Below are 22437 nucleotides of genomic sequence, written 5' to 3'. Positions count from 1 at the left end.
TAAATAGAAAAAGAGTCCAAGATGCTTAATGTTGTTCTGGAAATCCTAGAAGAGAGAGATGAAGGATTTGGCTTTGTTTTGGTCAGCAAAGGATCATGGGAGCTTATTTTCCCTCCATGTTGCTTCCATAGCCCATCAGGGAGCCTTTGGCTGCATTCAACGCAATGCAATTGGAGGTCTTTGCTATAAATCTGGAGAGCACAGCCTCAAAGCTGCCCAAAAAAGCCAACACAGTTCTAGGCTGCATTAACAGAGGGATAGACTCAAGATCACGTGAAGTGTTGGTGCTACTTTATAATGCCTTGGTAAGGCCACACTTGGAATACTGTATCTAGTTTTGGTTGCCACGATGTAAAAAAAAGATGTGGAGACTCTAGAAAGAATGCAGAGAAGAGCAACAAAGATGATGAGGGGACTGGAGGCTAAAACATATGAAGAACAGTTGCAGGAACTGGGTATGTCTAGTTTAATGAAAAGAAGGACTAAGGACGACATTGTAGCAGTGTTCCAGTATCTCAGGGGTTGCCACAAAGAAGAGGGAGTCAACTATTCTCCAAAGCATCTGAGGGCAGAACAAGAAGCCATGGGTGGAAACTAATCGAGGAGGGAAGCAACTTAGAACTAAGGAGAAATTTCCTGACAGTTAGAACAATTAATAAGTGGAACAACTTGGCTGCAGAAGTTGTGAATGCTCCAACACTGGAAATTTTTAAGAAGATGTTGGATAACCATTTGTCTGAAATGGTATAGTCCAGGGTTTCCTGCCTGAACAGGGGGTTGGACTAGAAGACCTCCAAGGTCCCTTCCAACTGTGTTATTCTATTTTTTAATTGTATTTTAAAAGGTCAAAGGCTAAGATTCCCACCCCATAACCTGGGTTGAGGCCATGGTATTTATTCTCCACTGACAGTCTCCTTGGAGACCATGAGCATGCAAGGGGCCATGGAAGAGAGCACCCCTTCTCCCATCCTTTTCCTTTCTCTTAGCTGGGTTCCATCGAGCAAAGAGGCAATAGCAGAGCCATGCTTTGGCCCAACTGGTGGTGGGAAACAAACCCCCATCTCGGCTACTTTGCTTCCCCTTGCTGGGTTGCTAAGCCTCTGCCCCACCCGCTTGTCTGCTGCAGAGTGCCAGGGATGCAAATCATCCTAGCTGGCAGGGGTTTGTGGCCCCCTTGTCCCGAGGATGGGGAAGGGACCCTGAGATATTGATCCTTCCTCTCTGGTGCCTGATTGCAGCATCCATAGCATCATAGAAGAACTTTTAGCAGCCCTGCCAAGATGGCTGAGGCTGGAGGAGAATATGGAATCAGTCTGGTTTGACTTTTCCTGGCATCTTTCCCCCCCCCTCCTCCTCCTCCTCCTCCCCCCCTTTTCCTGCAGCCACTCAGACAGACAAGTGAAGATCGGATTAAATTACCCATCCATCTTCAGAATCAGTTCAAGGCCAGCTTTGCCTCTTTCCCTTCTAAAGAGTTTTGATGTATGTGAGGCACGTGGGCATCGGCTCTGGCACTGGCCTGCTCTTGTACCTGGTCTTCGGCAGCTGCAGAGGTGGCTGCTGCCTGCCTGCCTGCCATGCACTGTGGCTCCCTCAGAGCCTTGAGCATCTCTTAGCCCTCATGGCAGCTTCCCAGCTACAAGGCCCCCTCCCCCCTTGGGTAAAGGTTGACCTAGAATGATCGCCAATCATGGGGGGAGGGGTGTGATTTCAAGTAGGAATAATTCAGTGACTCCTTGCCTTCCAACCCCTCGCTTTGTTCAGTCAAGGAGCCGAGCTGCACCATAGGATGCAGGGAAAGCCACACTGGGTTAGCAGTAAATACCCAGCCGGTCTTTCCCGAGAGACGGCCTCAAGACACACACACACACCTGGGTAAGCAGGAGGCAGAAAAAGGAAGAAAGGCTGGCAGGCAGAGCTTCAACCCCAAGCGTCATGGCCACCATCTGGATATTTTTGGCCATGTCCCGCAGGCATTCCTGGTAAGTGGGAGATATGTGCTTATCGCCCTTGACCCCCAGCTGGCCCCATTCACTGAGCGTAAGAATAGTTTTAAGGAATGGCTGGAGAGGGTCTCACTTAACCGATCCCAATAGTTAGTGGCCAAGAAAACCTCTTCCAAGCTTCACCAAAGCTTTACTAAAAGGTTTAACAGATTAACAGGGACCTTGTACTATAGGTCATCTAGTCCAACCCCCCCAAGCTGGAGACCCTACACCATTTCTGACAGATGGTGGTCCAGTCTCTTCTTGAAAGCCTCCAGTGATGAAGCTCCACAACTTCTGAAGGCAACTTCTATTCCATGGGCTGATTGTTCTCACTGTCAGGAAATGTCTCCTTATTTCCACATTGAATCTCTCCTTGTTCAGTTTCCATCCATTACTCCTTCTCTGGCCTTCGGGTGCTTTGGAAAATAGCTTGACCCTCTTCCTCCTCTCTGTGGCAGCCCCTCAAATATTGGAAGACTGCTATCCTATCTCCCTGGTTCTTCTCTTCACTAGACTAGCCAGGCCCAGTTCCTGCAACTGTTCATCATATGTTTTAGCCTCCGGTCCCCTCATCATCTTGGTTGCTTTTTACTATGAAGCTTTTTACTTTCACCTTGCTTGGAGAACCCCAGGATGCCCATATCAGCCTTCGGTCAGGCTAAAGCAGGTGGGGCAGCTCTCCTGTGAGAATCACCTGGGCCAACACTTCAGATGGGAGCATGGCAAAGTAGGATGGCCACAGGCGCATCAGACAGATGGAGGTCATCTTTCCTTTTCTCCACCCCACCGCCCCAAATCCCAAATCTAATGTCTCCCTCCCCTTCCTCCCGGCAGGTTTTGCCTGCAGCAACAGCAGCCCTGAACGTCACTCTGTGGCGTAATCCCAGGTGAAGCATCTTTTCCCTTCAAGGGGAGCCAGAGGACGGCTGGCCTCAGGGAGTCCCTCTCGCAGTGAGCCTGAAATGGTTTATAATCTGGAAAAGCTTTGGACCTTGGGTCTTAATGCTTCATCCTTAACGTCTACACCGTACGGTTATTTGCAATTTCCTAAAAAAGAAAAAGGAGTTGCTTCAAATGAAGTGGATAATTATTTAACGTAGGGCAAAATTTATCCTCGCAGCTGTTAGCCTGAATCTCAAAGGGTGTCTTTTGTTAATGTATTCTAGGATTATAACTTAGTAAAATGTGTTTTAATTTCAAATTTAATTTCTAAAATTCTCCGGATGTACTATGTATATCTTTCCAATGCTTTTGAGTGTCCACCATGTGTGGGAAAAGTACTCCTTCTATTTCACGGCATTTCCAAAATTTGTGACTGTATGATTGTCTACCTTGGAAATTATTGACAGAATTGTGTGCAATCTGTAAAAGACGTTTGATATCAGTTTACAGAAGCTAAGAGGAAAATCCCAGCACCAGCTGCAGAAACAACCCAATTCTCAAAAAAGGCTCTTCTGACCACCAGTTGGGACCCCTCTTCAGTCTTGTCTCACAGGGACACGAACCAAGATGCTAGTTTCCTATGAGGCCTGATCTGAGGGTGCTTAGGCAATTTTGAATGTTGTAAAGTATCATTTTAGGAATAGGTTGCTGAAAAACAGGTTGACTGAAAGGAGCTGAAGATTAAACCCTCATGGCTTTTGTCCAAGAGGCACATGCTTGGTCATGGAATTAGGGGTGGGACAGCGGGGTGGGTGGGCAGGCGCAGAATGCCAGGCTGATGAGCCTGGGGCATCTTATATTCTACTTAGGTTGAATAAGGCACTTTTCTCCTCAACATGTCCAGAACCCTTTTATTGAGGAGCCTCTCGAGTGGTTGGAATGCAGTACTGCAGGCTACTTCTGCTGACTGCCGGCTACCAGCAGTTTGGCAGTTCGATTCTCACCAGGCTCAAAGTTGACTCAGCCTTCCATCCTTCCGAGGTGGGTAAAAGGAGGACCCAGATTGTTTGGGAACAATATGCTGACTCTGTAAACCCCTTAGAGAGGATTGTAAAGCACTGTGAAGCGGTCTAGAAGTCTAAGTGCTATTCTGGCCTCTTGTCTTCTCCTCCAATATCTTTGGCCTGAGAGAAAGCAGGAGGAACCAGCAACCTTCAACATTTGCAGTCCTTTTCCTACAGTGAACAGTCGGTGTGGCTTCTCTTTATGGAATAAAGAGGAGTGAAATTGCAGATCCATGCAAACATTGTTCTCTATATCTGGATAGCAGTCAAGTATCACAGCACAACACACCACAACAAGAATATGTCCCATGCCAGACACACCCCTCTGCCCTAGAATTTCTTTGCACATTTCTCAACGTTCATCCCATCTTGCTTCTTCCTACCATTTTCATGCCAATCTTCATGAGTTTTCCATGCAGCCGTCATGGAAATCATTATACCCATCACAGTCATCTTAGGGTAGTGCTGGCTGATCTATCCTATCAGCAGGCACAAAAGAAAGAAATTAGGTGTTGGGATCTGCCCATCGGGATAAGATCCCACCTCCTATGGTGATATTCAGCTGGTAGAACTTCTATCCCTTCTTTTGTTTCTTGAGTCAGAAGCATGGGTAGCTAAAGGGATCAGTTATCAGAGCGAAGGCAGAGATAAAACAATCTTTGCTCGACTGGCATCCATTTTGTGGCATGATCTGACAGCAGGAGAGAGTAATGAGGGCCTGCTGTGGACTTCCCTACCATGCAGCAACCCCCCAAATGTTCCACCTAGGCCATGTTGGCTGGGAAATCCTAGAAGCCGAAACACACATTTAGAAGCTGCCCATCTTGGATCAGGTGGCACCGGTTCCATTTCTCACGCTTTAGTCAGGAGTCGGACGTCAGACTTGATCTTAGGGAAAATTATTGAATATGCAGAAGCCGATAGGCTAACAAGAACTTTGAGAGATCAAAAAGAATCCGCATATTTTCAATGTTGGGACCAATGGTATACTTGGCTAAATAATAGAATAAAAAGAGGATAAGGTTAGCGTAGCTTTTATTTCTTATTTGTATATTTGGACTGAAGATAATGTATTGTGTAAGGTTCTCAACGCGATCTATATGTTGTTATATATTTTGTTTGCAAAGAAATAAATTTAAAAAAAAAAAAGGAGTCGGACTGGTGAAAGGGCCAAAGAAGAGTGTTCATTAGCGTGTGTTCTTGTGGCAGACTCTCCTCATGACCCATGGCACTGACACACCAGAGGATGTCCTCTCTCCTATGGAACGGTGGCCTGGTTCCTTGAGGAGAGAACTGGCAGAAGATGGTTCCAAGGAGAAGGTCCTCATGAATGAACGGCAGAGGGACGAGGATGTCCTTTGCAAGCACAGCAGCTTAGCTTCCCCTCTCCTGCCAAGAGCCTGTCCAGTGTTGGGACATGGGCCTTCCTTTACCAAGGAAGAAGGAGGCATCACAATGGCCTACTCTGAAACGTTCCTTCTACTGGGATTGCTATTTCCGCTTTATTTTGCTGCAGTTGCTCTTTTCTGTTGTGGATAGAAAACAGCTCCGAAGACCTAGCAAAATGAAAGGCAGAATTTATCACTCATGTCATAAAGAACTCTATCTTCCTGATCTGCCTGATGGCTGAGAGTCTCCCCCACCAGCTATCTTTAATACCTAGAAGACAAAATACCTTTTGAGTAACAGGGAAACGATAAGCCAGGATAATTGTGCTATTGCTCACGGTGTAGAAAAGGAAAGACCTTCTGGGATCACAGGCACGGAGAAGAGTCTTAAAGAGGATATGTAAAAGCTTGGGTTTTAAATGTGGTCTTTCTTGTGGCTTGCCCATGTTGGGTGTGTTGCCTCCAAAGAAGGTGTCAGCAGGAGTTGGGGTTCCTGAAGATCTTGGACCTGGAGTCCCAAAGGTTGCCCGTGAAGGCTTTCAGAAAGCAAAGGTTCCTTTTCGGCTCCTTGGTTCTTTCTTGGTCCGCAGAAGAAGACTCCCTGGTGCTCCATGGACACTGAGCTGCTTCTCCAGCTTCATGCCATTTCTGTGCTCACAGCTCTGCAGATGTGAGGGGGATGGAGGTCGCCCTGCACCAGGTTCTTCGTTTCTACCACTGTTTCTTCTGGTACCAGCAGATTTCGGTGTCAGGTCATATCCTCCATTACATCTGTAGATGTGGTAGAATGGAGGACAGCATTTGTATTGTCAAGTCTGCCAGGCTTGGCTTGGCACCTCACAGGCATCCTGCCATCAAAGGCTAGAAGTGGGGGTGGTGGGGGTGAGGGTGGGAGGGAGATAAAGCTGTGTGTGTATGTGATGGGAAATAGGGAGGAGGAATGACAGGTGATGAAGACCAGAGAAGCTTGGCACCAGTTTGCAACAGAATCCAAGGCCAGGCACCCTGAGAAAGAATGTCTATCATCCCAAAACATCTCAGCGTTCTCAAAACATATTGGCGAATTCTGATTGGCTGAAGATGGACTGGTCATGGGGGATGGCTGGGATGAGGGGAAACTCTTTTGTATCTTTTGAGCACAGAAAATCCAGAGCTAGCCTAAATTTACTGCAGCCAACATCTTTTTAGTAAAGGACCTTTCGCTTCAACCTAATGGAGTCGAGGGTCTTTCTTTCCAAAGAGATCAGATTGGGGCAGGTCTGACATGTATTCTCCGTTGACTTCAGTATGACAACTTGAACCTTTGTTTCTGATGCAATTTCATCTTTTCCATGAAATCAGGTGGGAAACAAATCCTGAACATTTTGAAGATTATAGGATCTCCTACCGGATTTCAAAGAAAATGCTGCAGGGTATCCTTCCTAGACCTTAAGACCAGCCTGAACCTGAAGCCTTGCAACGCCCCTTGATTGTAGATGAATCCACCTCACACACAAAATGATTAACAATTTAACTTCTGAGTCTGCAATTAATGGGAGTAATGCCGATAGTGGTGACAGTTAATGAAATGTGCAATCATGGCTGTCCTTATTTAAATATCAATCTTGGTGTGTTCCTGGTCCTTGTTTCCAAGGATGCAATTGGATCAAGGATCTGAACTCAAATGGCCAAGAGCAATTCACGTAAGAGCAATTCATTTCCCAGTTTGTGGCTTGCCATTATGCCTGAATTTCAGATGTTATAATGAGAGCTTAGATGCTATGTTTTCTTCTATCACACTGACAGCTGATTATTGAACCATTGCTGAGTTCTGCCAATACATATGAAGAGAGGAATTAGGAAAGACTTCAGTTAGCAGGCAAGGACTCTACTCTTAGCCCAGCATGATGCTGCTTGATCAAAAGGTTCAGTCCAGCTTCCTGCTGGTCCCTTACATCTCCTCTCCCTCTGCCCCGCTTGCCTCCCCTCCTGAATGCCAAGATCCATATCAGACTGTGGCTAATTCTAACCAAGCAATGCTTGCTAGCTGGGATTTTCTAACGTAGTCTGAGCCAGAGAATAGATGGTGCCTTACTCTGAGATAGATGTGAGGTTTTCCTGGATATCTTATAAAGTTAAAACTCAAATTAATATTTCAGTTAAATCATCAGGATCTTTAGCCCCCAAGAGGGGCAACTACAGAACTAGGAGGGAGGAAGAGAAGGCTCGAGTACAAGGTCTCCTTGCAACGTCCTTCTCCTTCTGTAGCAACTGTGTCCTTCCTTCCAGAGACTTAATCGTCAGGAACCCCTTCACGTACAGGCAACAACCAACAGTGCTGGAGAGGCCTACACACAACAATCCAAGGCAGCATTCAGGAACTGTTGATGTATTTCCTGCAGCATAATGGAATTGTCAAGAAACCCAAACTGCTTCTAAATGTTGGCTTGAGGTTTCTACCAACTGCCTTCTCTTTGTCGGCTGTTGCAGCCATGGCAGCATTTTCAATACCTGGGCATGGCTACTGGTGCTTTGTGCCCGTACTATGCACTGCCAATGTTGGATGATGCCACCACAATCTTTTCTCCCCAGAATTGGACCAAATACGGGGTTCGATCTGGGGCAGTTTCCCCATAGCTGTCAAGGGTGAGATGCAATGGATGTAGTTTCTCCCCGCGGGCTGCAATCCTGGTACTGAAAGTATATAAATCCCCCCTGCCCCCAAATCTACCTTCCCAGAAAAGAGGAAGTCACAATCCCAAAAAGTTGGGCCAAGAAGACGATCTCTTAAGACAGGGGTCTCCAACCTTGGCAACTTTAAGCCTGGAGGACTTCAACTCCCAGAATTCCCCAGCTGGCTGGGGAATTCTGGGAGTTGAAGTCCTCCAGGTTTAGAGTTGCCAAGGTTGGAGACCCTTGTTCTAAGAGGTCAATGTAATCTGCAACTGATGTGGATGATCTACTTGACCGGAGGGGAGCTTTATATAGGATTGAATCAGGTCACTATTTGGAGAAGTCTCCAGTATTCGTCACATTAAGAAGCAAAGCAGCTTCCTGCACATGATGATCAATTCCACCATATCCATTTCCTTCTATGCTAGATTTCTACCTGCAAGGTAGTTACTTTCTTAGCCTGAAAGTTATTTAACATTCGGTCTCTTATAAGATTAAGCTAATGGTGATTACAACTACCCCGTCAAATCTTTCCACATATTTAGTCAATTGGGGGCAGAGACAGCTTGGAAAGGAATCTTAGTAAGATGAGCCAAGGCTGGCCCACCACTGACAGAATAAATCCACCTTCTCAGTCAAAGACAGCCTCCCACATCCCCAAGCTTTCTTCCCAGGCGCTTCATTCAAGCAAAATGTCTGATTTAATCTCCAACGTATTGCAGCAAAAGCATTTTCATCAAGGACTCGAAGGGTTCACTGATTCCAGAAACTTCCCAGGCTACTGAACATCTTGTGCAATCTCACTCCTCTTCATGAGAATAGAATACAACAGAATAGAATAGAATAAATATAGAATAGAATAGAATGGAGGAGGAGGAGGAGGAAAGAAGGAAGAATGGAATGGAATGGAATGGAATGGAATGGAATGGAATAGAATAGAATAGAATAGAATAGAATAGAATAGAATAGAATAGAATAGAATAGAATATAGAATGTATAGAATAAATATAGAATAGAATAGAATAGAATAGAATATAGAATAAGTATAGAATAGAATAGAATAGAATAGAATAGAATAGAATAGAATAGAATAGAATAGAATAGACCCATGCTATATACAAACATACATGTCTCTGTCCCTGTCCCTGTCCCTGTCCCTGTCCCTGTCCCTGTCCCTGTCCCTGTCCCTGTCCCTGTCCCTGTCTGTCTGTCTGTCTGTCTGTCTGTCTGTCTGTCTGTCTGTCTATCTATCTATCTATCTATCTATCTATCTATCTATCTATCTATCTATCTATCTATCTTGTTGTTAACCAAATCTGGCTTTCCTAATTGACGTTGCTTGTTGGAACCTGCTAGTAAAGTTGCAGATGGTGAGGACTTGACTCTAAGATGCTGCAACATGCCAGTTGCCCAGTGTCTGAATTTTGATCATGTGACTGTGGGAATGCTGTAATAGAAGTGCGCAAGTCAGCTTTTTCGGTGCTGTTTTAACTTTGAATGGTCACTACAAGTGGTTGTAAGTGCAAATGGTTACAGGAACTAGGTATGGCTAGTCTAGAGAAAAGAAGGACTAGAGGTGAAATGATAGCAGGGTTACAATATTTGAGGGCTGCCACAAAGAAGAGGGGGTCAACTTAATTTCCAAAGCACCAGAAAGCAAGACAAGAAACAATGGATGGAAACTAGTAGAGGAGAGAAGCAACCTGGAATTAAGGAGAAACTTCCTAACAGTGAGAACAATTAACCAGTGGAACAGCTTGCCACCAGAAGTTGTGGGTGCTCCATTAGTGGAGGTTTTTAAGAAGAGACTGGACAGTCACTTGTCTGAAATGGTATCGTTCTCCTGCTTGAGCAGGGGGCTGGACTAGAAGACCTCCAAGGTCCCTTCCTATTCTATTCTGATTCTGATATTCTGTATATTCATACAGGTATGTTCACACACATATAAGCAGACACACCCTTTATTTTTATTTTTTTTACATTTTTTCACACTATTTGAAGGAACACCCCCCCCCCCAACTTCATATCAGTCTATAAGGCTTTAAATAGAACTGTTCCAAGGCCAATAACAGGAATATAAAATACTGAGGAAAAAGTGTGTTGGTGATAGGAGACTCACTTCTCAGAGGAATGGAATCAGCAATTTGTAGACTGGACAATCTATCAAGGGAGTCATGCTGTCTCCAAGGAGCAAATATCAAAGATGCGACTGAGGCTTACTAAAATAATTAAACCCCCAGATTATTATCCCTTTCTCCTCTTTCCTGTGGGGACAAACAATACAACAAAGAGCCTGAGAACGATATCAAGAGATTATAAGCAGCTAGACGTGAAGGCCAAAAAGATTGGGGTACAGGTGGTGTTTTCATCTGTACTTCCAAGGAAAGGACAACATCCAATGAAGAGAATGGAGGATTTTAGAAGTAATCCACTGGTTTAAAGGATGGTTCCATCAAGAGTCCTTTGGACTTCCAGACCACAATCTACGTTACCTGCATGAAGGACTTCTGGCAGCGGATGGGCTACCCCCTCACAAGAACTGGAAAGAATGTGTTTGGAAAACAACTGACTTGGCATACGTGAAGGGCTTTAAACTAAAATTGGAAGGTGGGGGGAGATGATCTTTAGGACCTAATCCCACACATAAACCTCAAGTGGTGAGAAGGAAGGGGAACTCAGATACAAAAGGAGCCTGGATAGCTCAACCGACTAAGCACTGTAATTTAACACCAGCTGTCTGCAATTAAAGTAAGATCGAATCTCGCCAGGCTCAAGGTTGACTCAACCTTCCATCCTTTCTAAGGTAGGTAAATTGAGGAGCCAGTTTGTGGGGGCAATAAACTGACTTTGTATAAATATACAAAAGTATGAAGGCTATTGCTTAACGCATTGTAAGCCGCCCTGAGTCTCCGGAGAAGGGCGGCATATAAATCAAATTTAAAAAAAAAAAGAGGGATGTAGGAAGCAAACACAGGATCAATCAAAAGGACTCAGATGCCAATTCACTAATGCTCAAAGTAAGAGCAACAAACAGGGCAAACTTGAGGTCCCAGTATAGGAGGGCAGGTATGCCATTGTTGCCATTACTGAAACTTGGTGGGATGAAACTCTTGACTGGAACATACTGCTAGAACAAGGGTGTCAAACTCAAGGTCAAACTCAAGGCTGGATGTGACCCTCAGGGTGCTTAGATCTGGCCTGCAGGGCCACCCTGGAAACAGGGAAGGACCAGCCCACAGTGCCTCTGCCAGTGAAAACAGAGCTCAGGAGGGTTGTGTGCAGCCCCCACAGCTCCATTTTCACTGGCAGAGGGCTGCAGGAGACTGTTGTGGATGAAAATGGAGCCTGGGTGGGCCAAGTGACGTTGAGCTGACCACACATACACACACCCCAAGGTCAAACACAACCCTGATGTGGCCCTCAAATGAAATCGAATTTGACACCCCTGTGCTAGAAGGATTTAAACTGTTCAAAAGAAACAGAGCTAACAAAAGAGGAAGTGGAGTTACATTACATGTAAGAAATAACAGTTTCTACAGAAATACATAAAACTAGGATGAAAACCTTCTTGAGTGCATATGGGTTTATATAAAAGGAAAAAGGAATGATATTGCCATACTACAGGCCACCCAACCAAACAAACAAACAGAGGAAATAGATGAACTGTTTGCTAATCAGTTAATTAAAGTGTGCAGGAAGCGTGCTACAGTAGTAATGGGGGACTTTCACTATCCTGACATCAACTGGGAGACAACGGAGGTGATAGGTAACAGGGAGAAAGTGGAGCTGCTTAATTCATTCCTTGCATCTGTCTTTATGCAAAAGGAAAAAAATAGTCTAACCTATCAAAAGCAATACTGCAGAAGAAAAAATAGAAATACAAGTCAAAATAGTCAACAAACTGGTAAGAGAACACCTATCCATTCAGGATGAGTTCAAATCATCAGGACGAGAGGAATTGCAACCCGGGGTTCTGAAGGAGCTGGCAAACATGATCATAGAACCACTGAACAAAATCTTTCAAAGATCCTAAAGTACCAGGGAGCTACCAGAGGACTAGAAATGAGCTGATGTGGTTCCAATTTACCAAAAAAAAAAAAAAAAAAAAGGGGGGGGGGGGAGGGAATGGATCCAAGAAACTACAGACCAATTGATGTCAGGCTCATCAATACCTGGATAGATCCCAGAAAAGATAATCAAACATTTGTGATAATCAAGCACCCAGGAACAAATAAGACAAGTAATAGAAGCAGCAAATGCTTGTTAAAAACAGATCGTGCCAGACAAACCTTATATTCATTCTTTGACAAAGTGACTAAATTAATGGAGCAGCAAAATGCAGTGGATATAGTATACCTGGACTTCACTAAGGCATTTGACAAAGTAGATCACAGCCTATTTCTTGGTAAGATAGAACAATGTGGAATAGATAACATCACTATCAGATCAATTTGCAGTTGCCCGACCAACCACAGTCAGTGTGTAATCCTCAATGGAGCTACATCTACATAGAGAGAGCAGGCAATGGGGCACCTCAGAACTTGGGGCTGGTGCTCTTCAACAGAGCACCTAGATGAAGGGATTGAAGGAGTGCTCATCAAATTTGCAGACAACACCAAGCAAAGAGAAATTGCCAAGGCTTTGGAAGATAGACTCAAGATTCAGAAGGATCTTGACAGATTTGAACACTGGGCCTATCCAACAAAATGCAATAGCAATAGCACTTAGACTTATATACTGCTTCACAGTGCTTCACAGCCCTCTCTAAGCGGTTTACAGAGTCAGCCTCTTGCCCCCAATAATCTGGGTCCTCATTTTACTCATCTCAGAAGGATGGAAGGCTGAGTCAACCTTGAGCCTGGTGAGATTTGAACTGCCAAATTGCAGGCAGCCAGCAGTCAGCAAAAGTAGCCTGTAGTACTGCACTCTTAACTACTGGGCTCAATATCTGCACTTAGGCAGGAAAAACCAAACGCAAAGGTCTAGAATAGGAGGTACCTGGCTCAAGAGTAATAACTGTGAGAGGGATCTAGGAGTCGTAGTGAGGGGTATGAGCCAGCAGTCTGATACAGGTGCCAAAAAAGCCAATACAGTCCTAGGCTGTATCAACAGAAGAATAGCATCAGGATCATAGGAAGGGATACTACTGCTTTATACTGTACTGGTGAGACCACAGTTGGAATACTGCATCTAGTTCAAAAAGATGCTGAGACCCTAGTAAGAGTTCAGAGAACAACAAAAATGATAGGGGGTCTGAAGGCTCAATCATGAACAGTTAAGTGATCTAGGTATGTTTAGCCTAATGAAGAGAAGGGTAAGGGATGACATGATAACTGTCTTCTAATACTTGAAGGGCTGTCATAGGGAAGAGAGCATCAATTTGTTCTCCATAGCACCTGAGGGCAGGGCAGGAAGCAATGGCTGGAAGCTTTTAAAAGAGAGACCCTTACCTGGAACTAAGGAAAACTTTCCTGACAGTGAGAACGATTAATCGGTGGGAAGACTTGCCTCCAGAAGTTGTGGGTGCTCCATCACTGGGGGCTTTCAAGAAAAGTTTGGACAATCAATTGTCTGGAATATATATAGGGTCTTTTGCCTGAGCAGGAGGTTGGACTAGAAGATCTCCAAGGTCCCTTTGAACCCTTTATTCTATGCTCTGTAATTCAAAATATACTGTGACCTCATGTTGAGATTCATTTAAAAAAACAAAAAGGTAAGCAGTAGTTTTATTTCCCTATGTAGAGAATATAGATAACTTGTTTCAGTGAAGCTTTAGAATCTATTTTTCTGCACCGGCTAATTTATAAAGCATAAATCTGCTTTCAATTGCCTGGTAAACTTTATGAAAAAAGCCTACCTCTTTATGGTCAAGCCTTCTATCTTTATTTTCTATATCCTTTTGTGCTTGTGTTCAATTGCAAAGAGATGCTGATACTCTCTCGTTGGAATGTTTTATAATATTCATACATTGGATCATAATAGAACCCATGCATACCAACATGTAAAACCAGCCAACACTATTGAAAATGACAAAGTGCACGTATTTCGGAAGGACCTAAAGACGATGCCATGTAAGGACACAGAACCGAGAAGCTGCCAGATGAAGTCTTCTGAACTTTGATTTTGGCAGAATCTTGTGTCTGCCTGTTCCAAAGAAGTCCCATTTGAGTCCCACTTGAGTTTTCTTCCTCAAGATCATTCTAGCTCTTTTCTCAGCCAATCGATTTGCAATGAAACTTCATTGCCTTGTGCTACTCAGGCTACTGACAGCTCTGGGTTTATACAACATGCTTCATTGGTTGACCGAATCAGTTGGTTTCCTGGGTTGCACAAGATAGAATAGAAAAGAGTTGGAAGGGACCTTGGAGGTCTTCTAGTCCAGCCCCCTGCTCAAGCAGGAGACCCTATACCATTTCAGACAAGTGACTGTCCAGTCTCTTCTTAAAAACCTCCACTAATGGAGCATCCACAACTTCTGGTGGCAAGCTGTTCCACTGGTTAATTGTTCTCACTGTGAGGAAGCTTCTCGTTAATTCCAGGTTGTTTCTCTCTTTGATTAGTTTCCATCCGCTGCTTCTTGGCCTGCCTTCAGGTCCTTTGGAGAATAATTTGATCCCCTCTTCTTTGTGGCAGCCCCTCAAATATTGGAATACTGCTATCATGTCACCCCTAATTCTTCTCTTTAGACAAGGCAAACCCAAATCCTGCAGCTGTTCTTCATATGTTTTGCTCTCCAGGCCTTTGATCATTTTAGTTGACTATAATGAATCATAACCTAACAAGCTGGCTGGATTTGCCCTCTCCTAAGCAGAAGAAAAGAGAAGAATTACAGTGGCATCCTCCTATGTGAATGCAGCTGGCAAAGCAGGTGGTCTGAACCACCCTGGGTGTAGCTTTGGGCCTCCAAGTCCACCTGTTCTCAGCCCCCAATCATCTATTCTGCTCTAGCTGCCTCTGATCCATCTGCAGAGGACACTCCTCTGTGGTGGATAGACTGGGCAAGAGGGGTTCCTTTGACAAGAGCAGATATGAAGGAATTCAAAAGGAATTCAGCTCAAATAATGGAATAATAAAAGATAATTTTAAAAAGGAAGAATGGATGGAAACTGACCAAGGAGAGATTCAACCTGGAAATAAGGAGAAATTTTCTGACAGTGAGAGCAATCAACCAATGGAACAGAAGTTGCCTTCAGAAGTTGTGGGAGCTTCATCCCTGGAAGCTTTCAAGAAGAGACTGGATTGCCGTCTGTCAGAAATGGTGTAGGGTCTCCTCCTGCTTGGGCGGGGGGTTGGACTAGATGACCTACAAGGTCCCTTCCAACTTTGTTAATCTGTTAATCAAATATTATGTCTCAAATAATGGTCTCGAGAACAGAACATTACTTTAGAGACAGCTTGATCTAATAGTGAAGGTGCCAGGCTAGAAACTGGGAGACAGTGAGTTCTAGTCCCGCCTTAGACATGAAAGCTGGCTGGGTGACTTTGGGCAAGTCACTCTCTCTCAGCCCAGCCTGCCTCACAGGGTTGTTGTTGTGGGGAAAAGTGGAGAAAGGAGTATTAGGTATGTTAACTGCCTTGAGATATTTATAAAAATAATAAGGAAATAAATAAATAGACAGGTTGCCTTTCCATCCACAGGGAGCCACAGCCTTCATACAGCTCCATGGAACAGCTGGAGTCCATCTTGGGAACACCAATCTTCATGGCACGGATGGGGAACCATGGCCCTTTTATTCCTTGTGGACCTCAACTCCAGCTGGCTCACGAATTCTGGGAGTTGAAGTCCACAAGTCATAAAAGGGGCCATCGTTTCCCACCTCTGCTTTATGGCATGGAGTTCAGGTCAGGGGTGAAATCCAGCAGGTTCTGACAGGTTCTGGAGAACCGGTAGTGGAAATTTTGAGTAGTTCAGAGACAAATACCACCTCTGGCTGGTCCCAGAGTGGGATGGGAATGGGGATTTTGCAGTATCCTTCCCCCTGGAGTGGGGTGGGAATGGAGATTTTGCAATATCCTTCCCCTGCCATGCCTACCAAGCCATGCCCACCAAGCCACACCACGCCCACCAAGCCGCAGAACCAGTAGTAAAAAAATTTGGATTTCACAACTGGTTCAGGTCCTGCAACTCTCATGGAAAGAGCCACAGATCTGCCCTCAAATCAAATCAAAACCCTTTGGATCAGAAAGCACATCAATAAAACATACAGACCTGCAATCATGAATAAAACTTTTTAAAAATGCAATAAAATATATTACTATAGTATCTGTAGTACAAATAGCAGTGGCCATTACCAACATTTGTGCTAAACATCAACTGTAGGTAGGATGGAAACAACAAAGAACAGCACAAATTCGGGCAACCTGGAAAGCTCCATCTGGGTCTTGGTTAGAAAGAGGCATGGCAAGAGACTGCGCGCTCACCAGCAGGAGCTGTGGTGGTGCAGTGGTGAGAATGCAGTACTGCAGGCTACTTCGGCTGACTGCTGGCTGACTGCAATTTGCCAGTTTGAATCTCACCAGGCTCAAGGTTGACTCAGCTTTCCATCCTTCCAAGGTCGGTAAAATGAGGACCCAAATTGTTGGGGGCAAAAGGCTGGCTCTGTAAAGCCCACTTAGAGAGGCCTGTAAAGCACTGTAAAGCGGTATAGAAGTCTAAGTGCTTTTGCTACCAGGGATCAATATGTCCCTTCCTTGATTCTCTGTAGAGCAGGGGTCTCCAGACTGGGCAACTTGTGGACTTTGACTATGAACTTCAACTCCCAGAATTCCTCAACCAGCATGTTGAAGTTGAAGTCCACAAGTCTTAAGGTTGCCACGTTTGGAGAGCCCTGCTTCTATAGAGACAGCAGCAACAGGGCACGTGACTTAGGGATACCACATGGACAGAAGCACACATGTCTCCAGCATGTAGTGGAAACCCAAGACAGAATATTCACAGGTCATGTTGTTCTTGCTACGCCTGGCTCTCACAGCCAGCAGTTGTTCAGAACAACAGTGGTATGTTGTAGTTGATGCAACCTCATTGGGGAAAAACCTGTGGCAAAGCCCCCTTCCTATCGCCCATTTTAGGAATGAGGAGGGGGAAATGTCAGCTGCAGGGGGCTGCGCCTCCACCTGCCTAGCTGCTGGGGAGGCTCTGGGTGCCAGCACCAGCCCAGTTTGTTTATGGAAGCTCAGGTGAGCCGTGCAAAATTCTAGCCAGCTCCCAGCTCCCCCTCGCCGGTACCGCTGCCCTGCTTTCTTCATTTTGCTGGAGGCAAACATGGCTTTCCAAGGATTGGTTCAGTGAACAAGCCACGAAACAAGATGGAGTCTGAGGCAGAGAACAAGGGGAGGGGGCACCACATCTTCTCGCGACAGCCCCTTACTTCAGCCCCCTGCTCTGTTGGCAACTGGCCTTTGCACTCCAGCCCCTGTCCTCACCTGCCCTTTCCAGCCATCAGCTTGGCAAAAATCATTGTTCAGAGCACAGCTTCAGAGGCTACCTCAAAAGTTGGCAGCCGTGTTACAGCCTACAATAGAAGAAGCACCACCCAGCAAGCCCAATGCTGGACCAACGTCCTTATCTGCAGAACAAGCTCTGAGCCTGGCTGGGACACCAGCGGCCTGCAGAGACTGCAATGCCCCCCTTGGGGCAGCTGTCTGGTCCCTGGCAGAGACCCCCGGCAGGCCAATGCGGCAGGGAAATCTTGTGGTGAGATTGATGGTGCCTGCCTGCCCTGCCCATCTCCTTCAGGTGTTCGGGCCGGTCAGTGGGGGAGGCTGGGGCAGAGTCCGACTTGGGGCTCCATTCAGGGAGAGTTGCCAGACCTGAGATGGAAACGTTGGTGGCTGCTCTGGAGAACCTTTGAAAGTGGTTCCTAAATGTCAGGATTGAACGGACGAGGAAAATGTGGGAACACAAGAGACGAATACCCTTTCATTATAGTTAGTTTTAATTAAGAACATGTGCAAAACATTCCTTTTAGTCTCCACCCAAAGAAAGAAGGGAGACCACTAAGAGAGCCAGTTTGGTCTCGTGGTGAAGCCGCTGGCCTCGAATGCAGGAAGTGTTGGGTTCTAGTCCTGCCTCAGGCATGAAAGCCGACTCAGGTCACTCTCTTTCAGGCCAACCCACCTCCCAGGATTGTTGTTGGGGGAAAAATAAGAGGAAGAAGGAGTATTAAGTATGTTTACCACCTTGAGCAACTTATAAAGCAATAGAGGCAGGATAAAAAATACAATCAATCAATGAATTAGAGCCAAAGCCGCCCTGTGTTAAGGCACTGATCTGATTTCCTCTGGATACTCCTATATGCTTCCCTGGGGAGTCTCGTACACACCAGACTGCAAAACGGCAGGTATTTGCTAGTCAGCAGCAAAGGTGGGTTTTTCTGTCTCTCCTTCCCGATATTTACTGTACTAGTGGCTCAGATTTCTGCCCCTCTCTCCAATCTGATAGGCCGCCTTTCCACTGTTCCTCGTTCTCCTCCGAGTAACTCTAACCCCTGAATCTCCCTCCCCTCTTGGCAGGTTGCCTTCTCGGGGCTGGGCCCTTCAAAAACAGCCTAGGCATAATTGCACATAGCCCCATTCATAGCTTGGAAACAGAATTCCCGCTGCAGAGGGCTCTCCAGCACTCCAAATGCCACCCAAGCATCTGCTTCCACCCATTTCACGAGGCAGGCCCCCGGTTTCCCCCACAGAGCCACCCCTTCCTGCACTTCTCACACTCCTTATGAAGGACCAGCCCTGTCTCCAGCAGGCCGAATGCAAGGAGAAATTTGTTTCCAGCCATAAGCAAGTACCTACTTTGCCGATCAACAGCTGGCTTCCCAAATGACACGGTCTCTGAGCATATCTGCAGTGCTGTCCATAAAGTCATTCAAGCCACATGCACAAACAAGGCTCCATTTGGCTGGCTCTTTTCAGCCCCTTCTCCCCTCCCTTGCAAGCAGACAAGCCTTTCCCTGGAACAGGATGATTCCCCACTGCAAAGTGCACAACATGGAGACTAGTGAAACAGCCGGAAGCCCCTGGCAGCCAAGGCAGAGACAGATTGTGCTCGGTGGCCCCAAGAAATGGCCCTTGGAAGCAGACAAAAGTTCCCGTCCAACTGCCTGGCCCGCTGCCAAGCATGGAGGCCTTTGCTTTGGATTCAGGCCACACAGATGCCTCCCTCCTCCCTCCTGCCCTTGCCAAATAAGACCCAGGACTGTGTCAGAGCTGGTGCAGCAGGTGAGACGCAAAGCCGCTTAGGTAGAAAGAGATGTACTGGTGATCTCACAATGACCACAGTGCAGTGAGGTGTAGGGCTTGCAATAACAAATGTTGTTTGTAAGCAGCTATGAAAAACGCAGCTGTGCCCAAGGGACCAGGAAAGATCCACTTCTATTCAAAAGCATGAAAAGGGGGGAGAAACTGAGAAACGCATTTACCCACCACCACCCTTTCTGTAAGATAATGCTCAAGATTTTGCAACTTCAGCAACACTTGAAAATGAAAATTGCCAGATGTTGGAGCCTTGTTCAGAAGGGACAGGGGCACCTGAGGCCCCATACCTGAAGCTGTGTGGGGTCATGGGGACGGCAAGGGAATCACCGCCCAGGAAGCAACAGTTAGAATGAAAGACAGAATATCTCAAAGGTCCAAAGTGGGGGAAAGGGTGTGCCTAGGTTGCACCTGAGCAGGATAAAGCATGAGAAATGCTGGGCTGGAAGCAATCAAAGTTAATTTTTGTTGTGAGAAACCACAACAGTCACAAATAGGTTGATGACTAGCGGAGAGGAAAAAAGGATTTTTTTGCAGATGAAGAGAGTGCAAAAGTCAGATTTTCCTGCTCAACATTAATAGAGGGAGGGGGGGAAGCATTATGTCAACTCAAAAAGGAGGAATGATAACATACTTTGTCTTTCCAGGCACAAAAATTTACCGCGATGCTGACTGTAGCATTGATACAGAGACATCTGCTATTTGTGAGGAAAACTACGGTAGCTCTAGATCAAATATGGAACTGCAGAGACACCACACTGTCAATATATTGTCAGGGCTCTAGTTTCCCCTGTTGCAACATATGGCTCTGTAGCTGGATCATGAGAAAAGCCAAACAAAGAAAACCGGATCCTTTGAACTGTGGTTCTGGAGAAAATAGTCAGGAATATGTTGGATCGCCAGAAGAACAGGCAAGTCAATACCAGATGGCGAAGCAAAATCTCGCTGCTCACCAGAAGAATGAATAATGATGCTAAAGCCAAAATATTTGGGCATATCATGTGAAGGCGAGAATCACAAAAGACCATGATGCTTGGAAAAATGGAAGAGGCCAAAATATGAAGAGACCAGGCGGTTGATATTATGACCGATGGTGGGAGCAGAAGCTTTCAAGAACTCTAAGAAGTGCTTATGGATGGACAGTCTTGAAGAAATAATGCTCATTGGATCACAAAGACTTAGAAGCAATTGAACTACCCAAAAACTAACTCCCCCCCAAAAATGGGAGCAGGTGGGGCAGGTGGGGGGGAGCAGCTGAACAGAATGTGGGGCCCAGGCGAAGTAGACGGGTTCTATTAAGGACTCAGTTGAGAAAGAAAGTGACAAGTGGAATTGCCTTCTAACTCAATGGTGAGCCATTCTCCTCTTCATTCACTCTCCGGATGTGCTGAGGGATCTGGTGCATCTCTAAAGCAGCTTTGACATCCAGCTGGTTCTCTAAAGCTGCCCATGGACTTTCATGCTTTGGCAAGGCACAAGGGACTGTCAGCTTCCCCTCCGTGTCTCCCCAGCTAGCCCCCTATCAAGCTTCCTCCGCTGTCTGTGGTCTGAGTGCCACCCACTCCTCAAACATTCCTCTCTTGGAACAAGAGCCACTTGTGGAAGATGGCTGGAAGCTTCCGTTTCACTGGAAACATGGTCTCTGAACTATGTGGTGTGGTCCATGGGGAGGGGGCTGCCTCCATAAGAGCCTATGAGAAAGAGCAGCCCTCTTCTCCCACCTTGATTCATGCTGCAGTTCCTGAGGTGTGGGTCTCGATGCATCACTTCCTCTGTCTGGGGGGGTTGGAAGACCAGTGGACAGAGGCAGGACTGCTTCCCAGAGGAGGTTGTACACACGCAGGCATGCACACACATATTGTACACACACTGGACAAATATGTTTCAAGGCTCAGCTTTGGGGAAGTTGAGGCTGTCTGGCTCACAGCAACCTTCCTTCCGGGGAACCCTGAGACAAAAGACTGCAACCTGCTTTGCCAGGGGCTTCGGAGGGAGGCACCAACCTGCCCAGAGGGGACTTGCTTCAGACCTGCAGACCTGCTGCTCCACCTCTTCACGCACTCTGCCTGTTCACTCTCTCTCTCTCTCTCTCTCTCTCTCTCTCTCTCTCTCTCTCTCTCTCTCTCTCTCTCTCTCTCTCTCTCTCTCTCTGTGTGTGTGTGTGTGTGTGTGTGTGTGTGTGTGTGTGTGTGTGGTGCGTGTTTGCGTGTAGCTGTTAGGACTGTAAGATTTCAAGTAGGTAACATGCAGAGAAAGGAACCTCTGGCTTTCCCGCAGATGGGAGACGCCTATGGGGAGGGAAGGAAGGAAGGAAGGAAGGAAGGAAGGAAGGAAGGAAGGAAGGAAGGAAGGAAGGAAGGAAGGAAGGAAGGAAGGAAGGAAGGAAGGAAGGAAGGATCTCTGGCTCACTGCATTTGCTCCTCTATAACTCTCTCCCGCAGCAGACTGGCACCAAGGGGGAGCTGCCCAGGAGTCAGGAGAAGTGGCCCCCGGGCGTCCGCTGTCCGCCCTCCCCGCGGCTGCAGAGGCTGCGAGCGCCCACTCAGCAAGCCTTGTCCGCACCCCGACAGGCAGCCTCCTTCGCGTGGCTTCGGGCTGATTTCGGCCGGACAAGCGCGCGGGGGCAACAGGTGCAGCCCGGCCCGGAGCGCCCTCTCCGCTCCTGGCTCCCCCGGGGAATGCCGCCCGGGACCGCCTCGCCCGGCGGCCGGAGCAGGCCAGGAGGCGGCCTGTCCCGCCCGGCGCCCCCCGGCCGAGCCGAGCCGAGCCGAGCCTCGGCCGCCCGCCCGCCCGCATGCCTACCTTCCAGGCAGCAGGTCCGCCACAAGCCCGAGTGCGTCAGGACTTCCTCGTTCTTCCGGCTGGTGTCGTTGTCGCCGCTGGACTTGGTCCTGCAGACGCCGCGGGAGTAGAGCCAGTAGTCGGTGCCCACCGCGATGGTCATGAGGCTGAAGGCGGCGAAGGCGCCCAGGGTGGTGATCAGCATCTGGACGCCGCGCTCACACATCCTCATCGCCGCGCATGGCCCCGCGGGCGGGCGGGCGGGCAGCGGCCAGCCGGCCGGCCGAGCCAGACTGCGCTCAGCCCCGAGCAGGCGCCGCGCCGGCGAGCCGCGGCCCCGCTGCGGACTCCCTGCCCGCCCGGCCCCGCTGGGACGGGGCGCGCGGCTGAGGAGCAGCCCGGCGCCGGAGCCCCATCCCCGGGCGCGCTCGG

At 47.1% G+C, this 22437-nt stretch overlaps 1 protein-coding gene across 1 annotated transcript in view; it reads right to left on the bottom strand.

The window, feature by feature from the left end:
- CACNG3 (calcium voltage-gated channel auxiliary subunit gamma 3) overlaps nt 1–22237 on the bottom strand; it is an 81421-nt gene extending 59184 nt beyond the window's left edge. Inside the window, exon 1 of the mRNA XM_070955112.1 lies at nt 22027–22237. Within this exon, the coding sequence (XP_070811213.1) occupies nt 22027–22237 (211 nt within the window). The remainder of the gene's footprint in view (nt 1–22026) is intronic.
- Nucleotides 22238–22437: the final 200 nt, after the last annotated feature.

This window comes from Pituophis catenifer, unplaced genomic scaffold, assembly GCF_029215685.1.
Source record: "Pituophis catenifer annectens isolate HBS135680 unplaced genomic scaffold, rPitCat1.0.hap2 SCAF_16, whole genome shotgun sequence".
NCBI classification, from domain to species: Eukaryota; Metazoa; Chordata; class Lepidosauria; order Squamata; family Colubridae; genus Pituophis; species Pituophis catenifer.
Note: the sequence above shows the minus strand (reverse complement) of the source record. Positions and strands in the feature narration are given on the sequence as shown.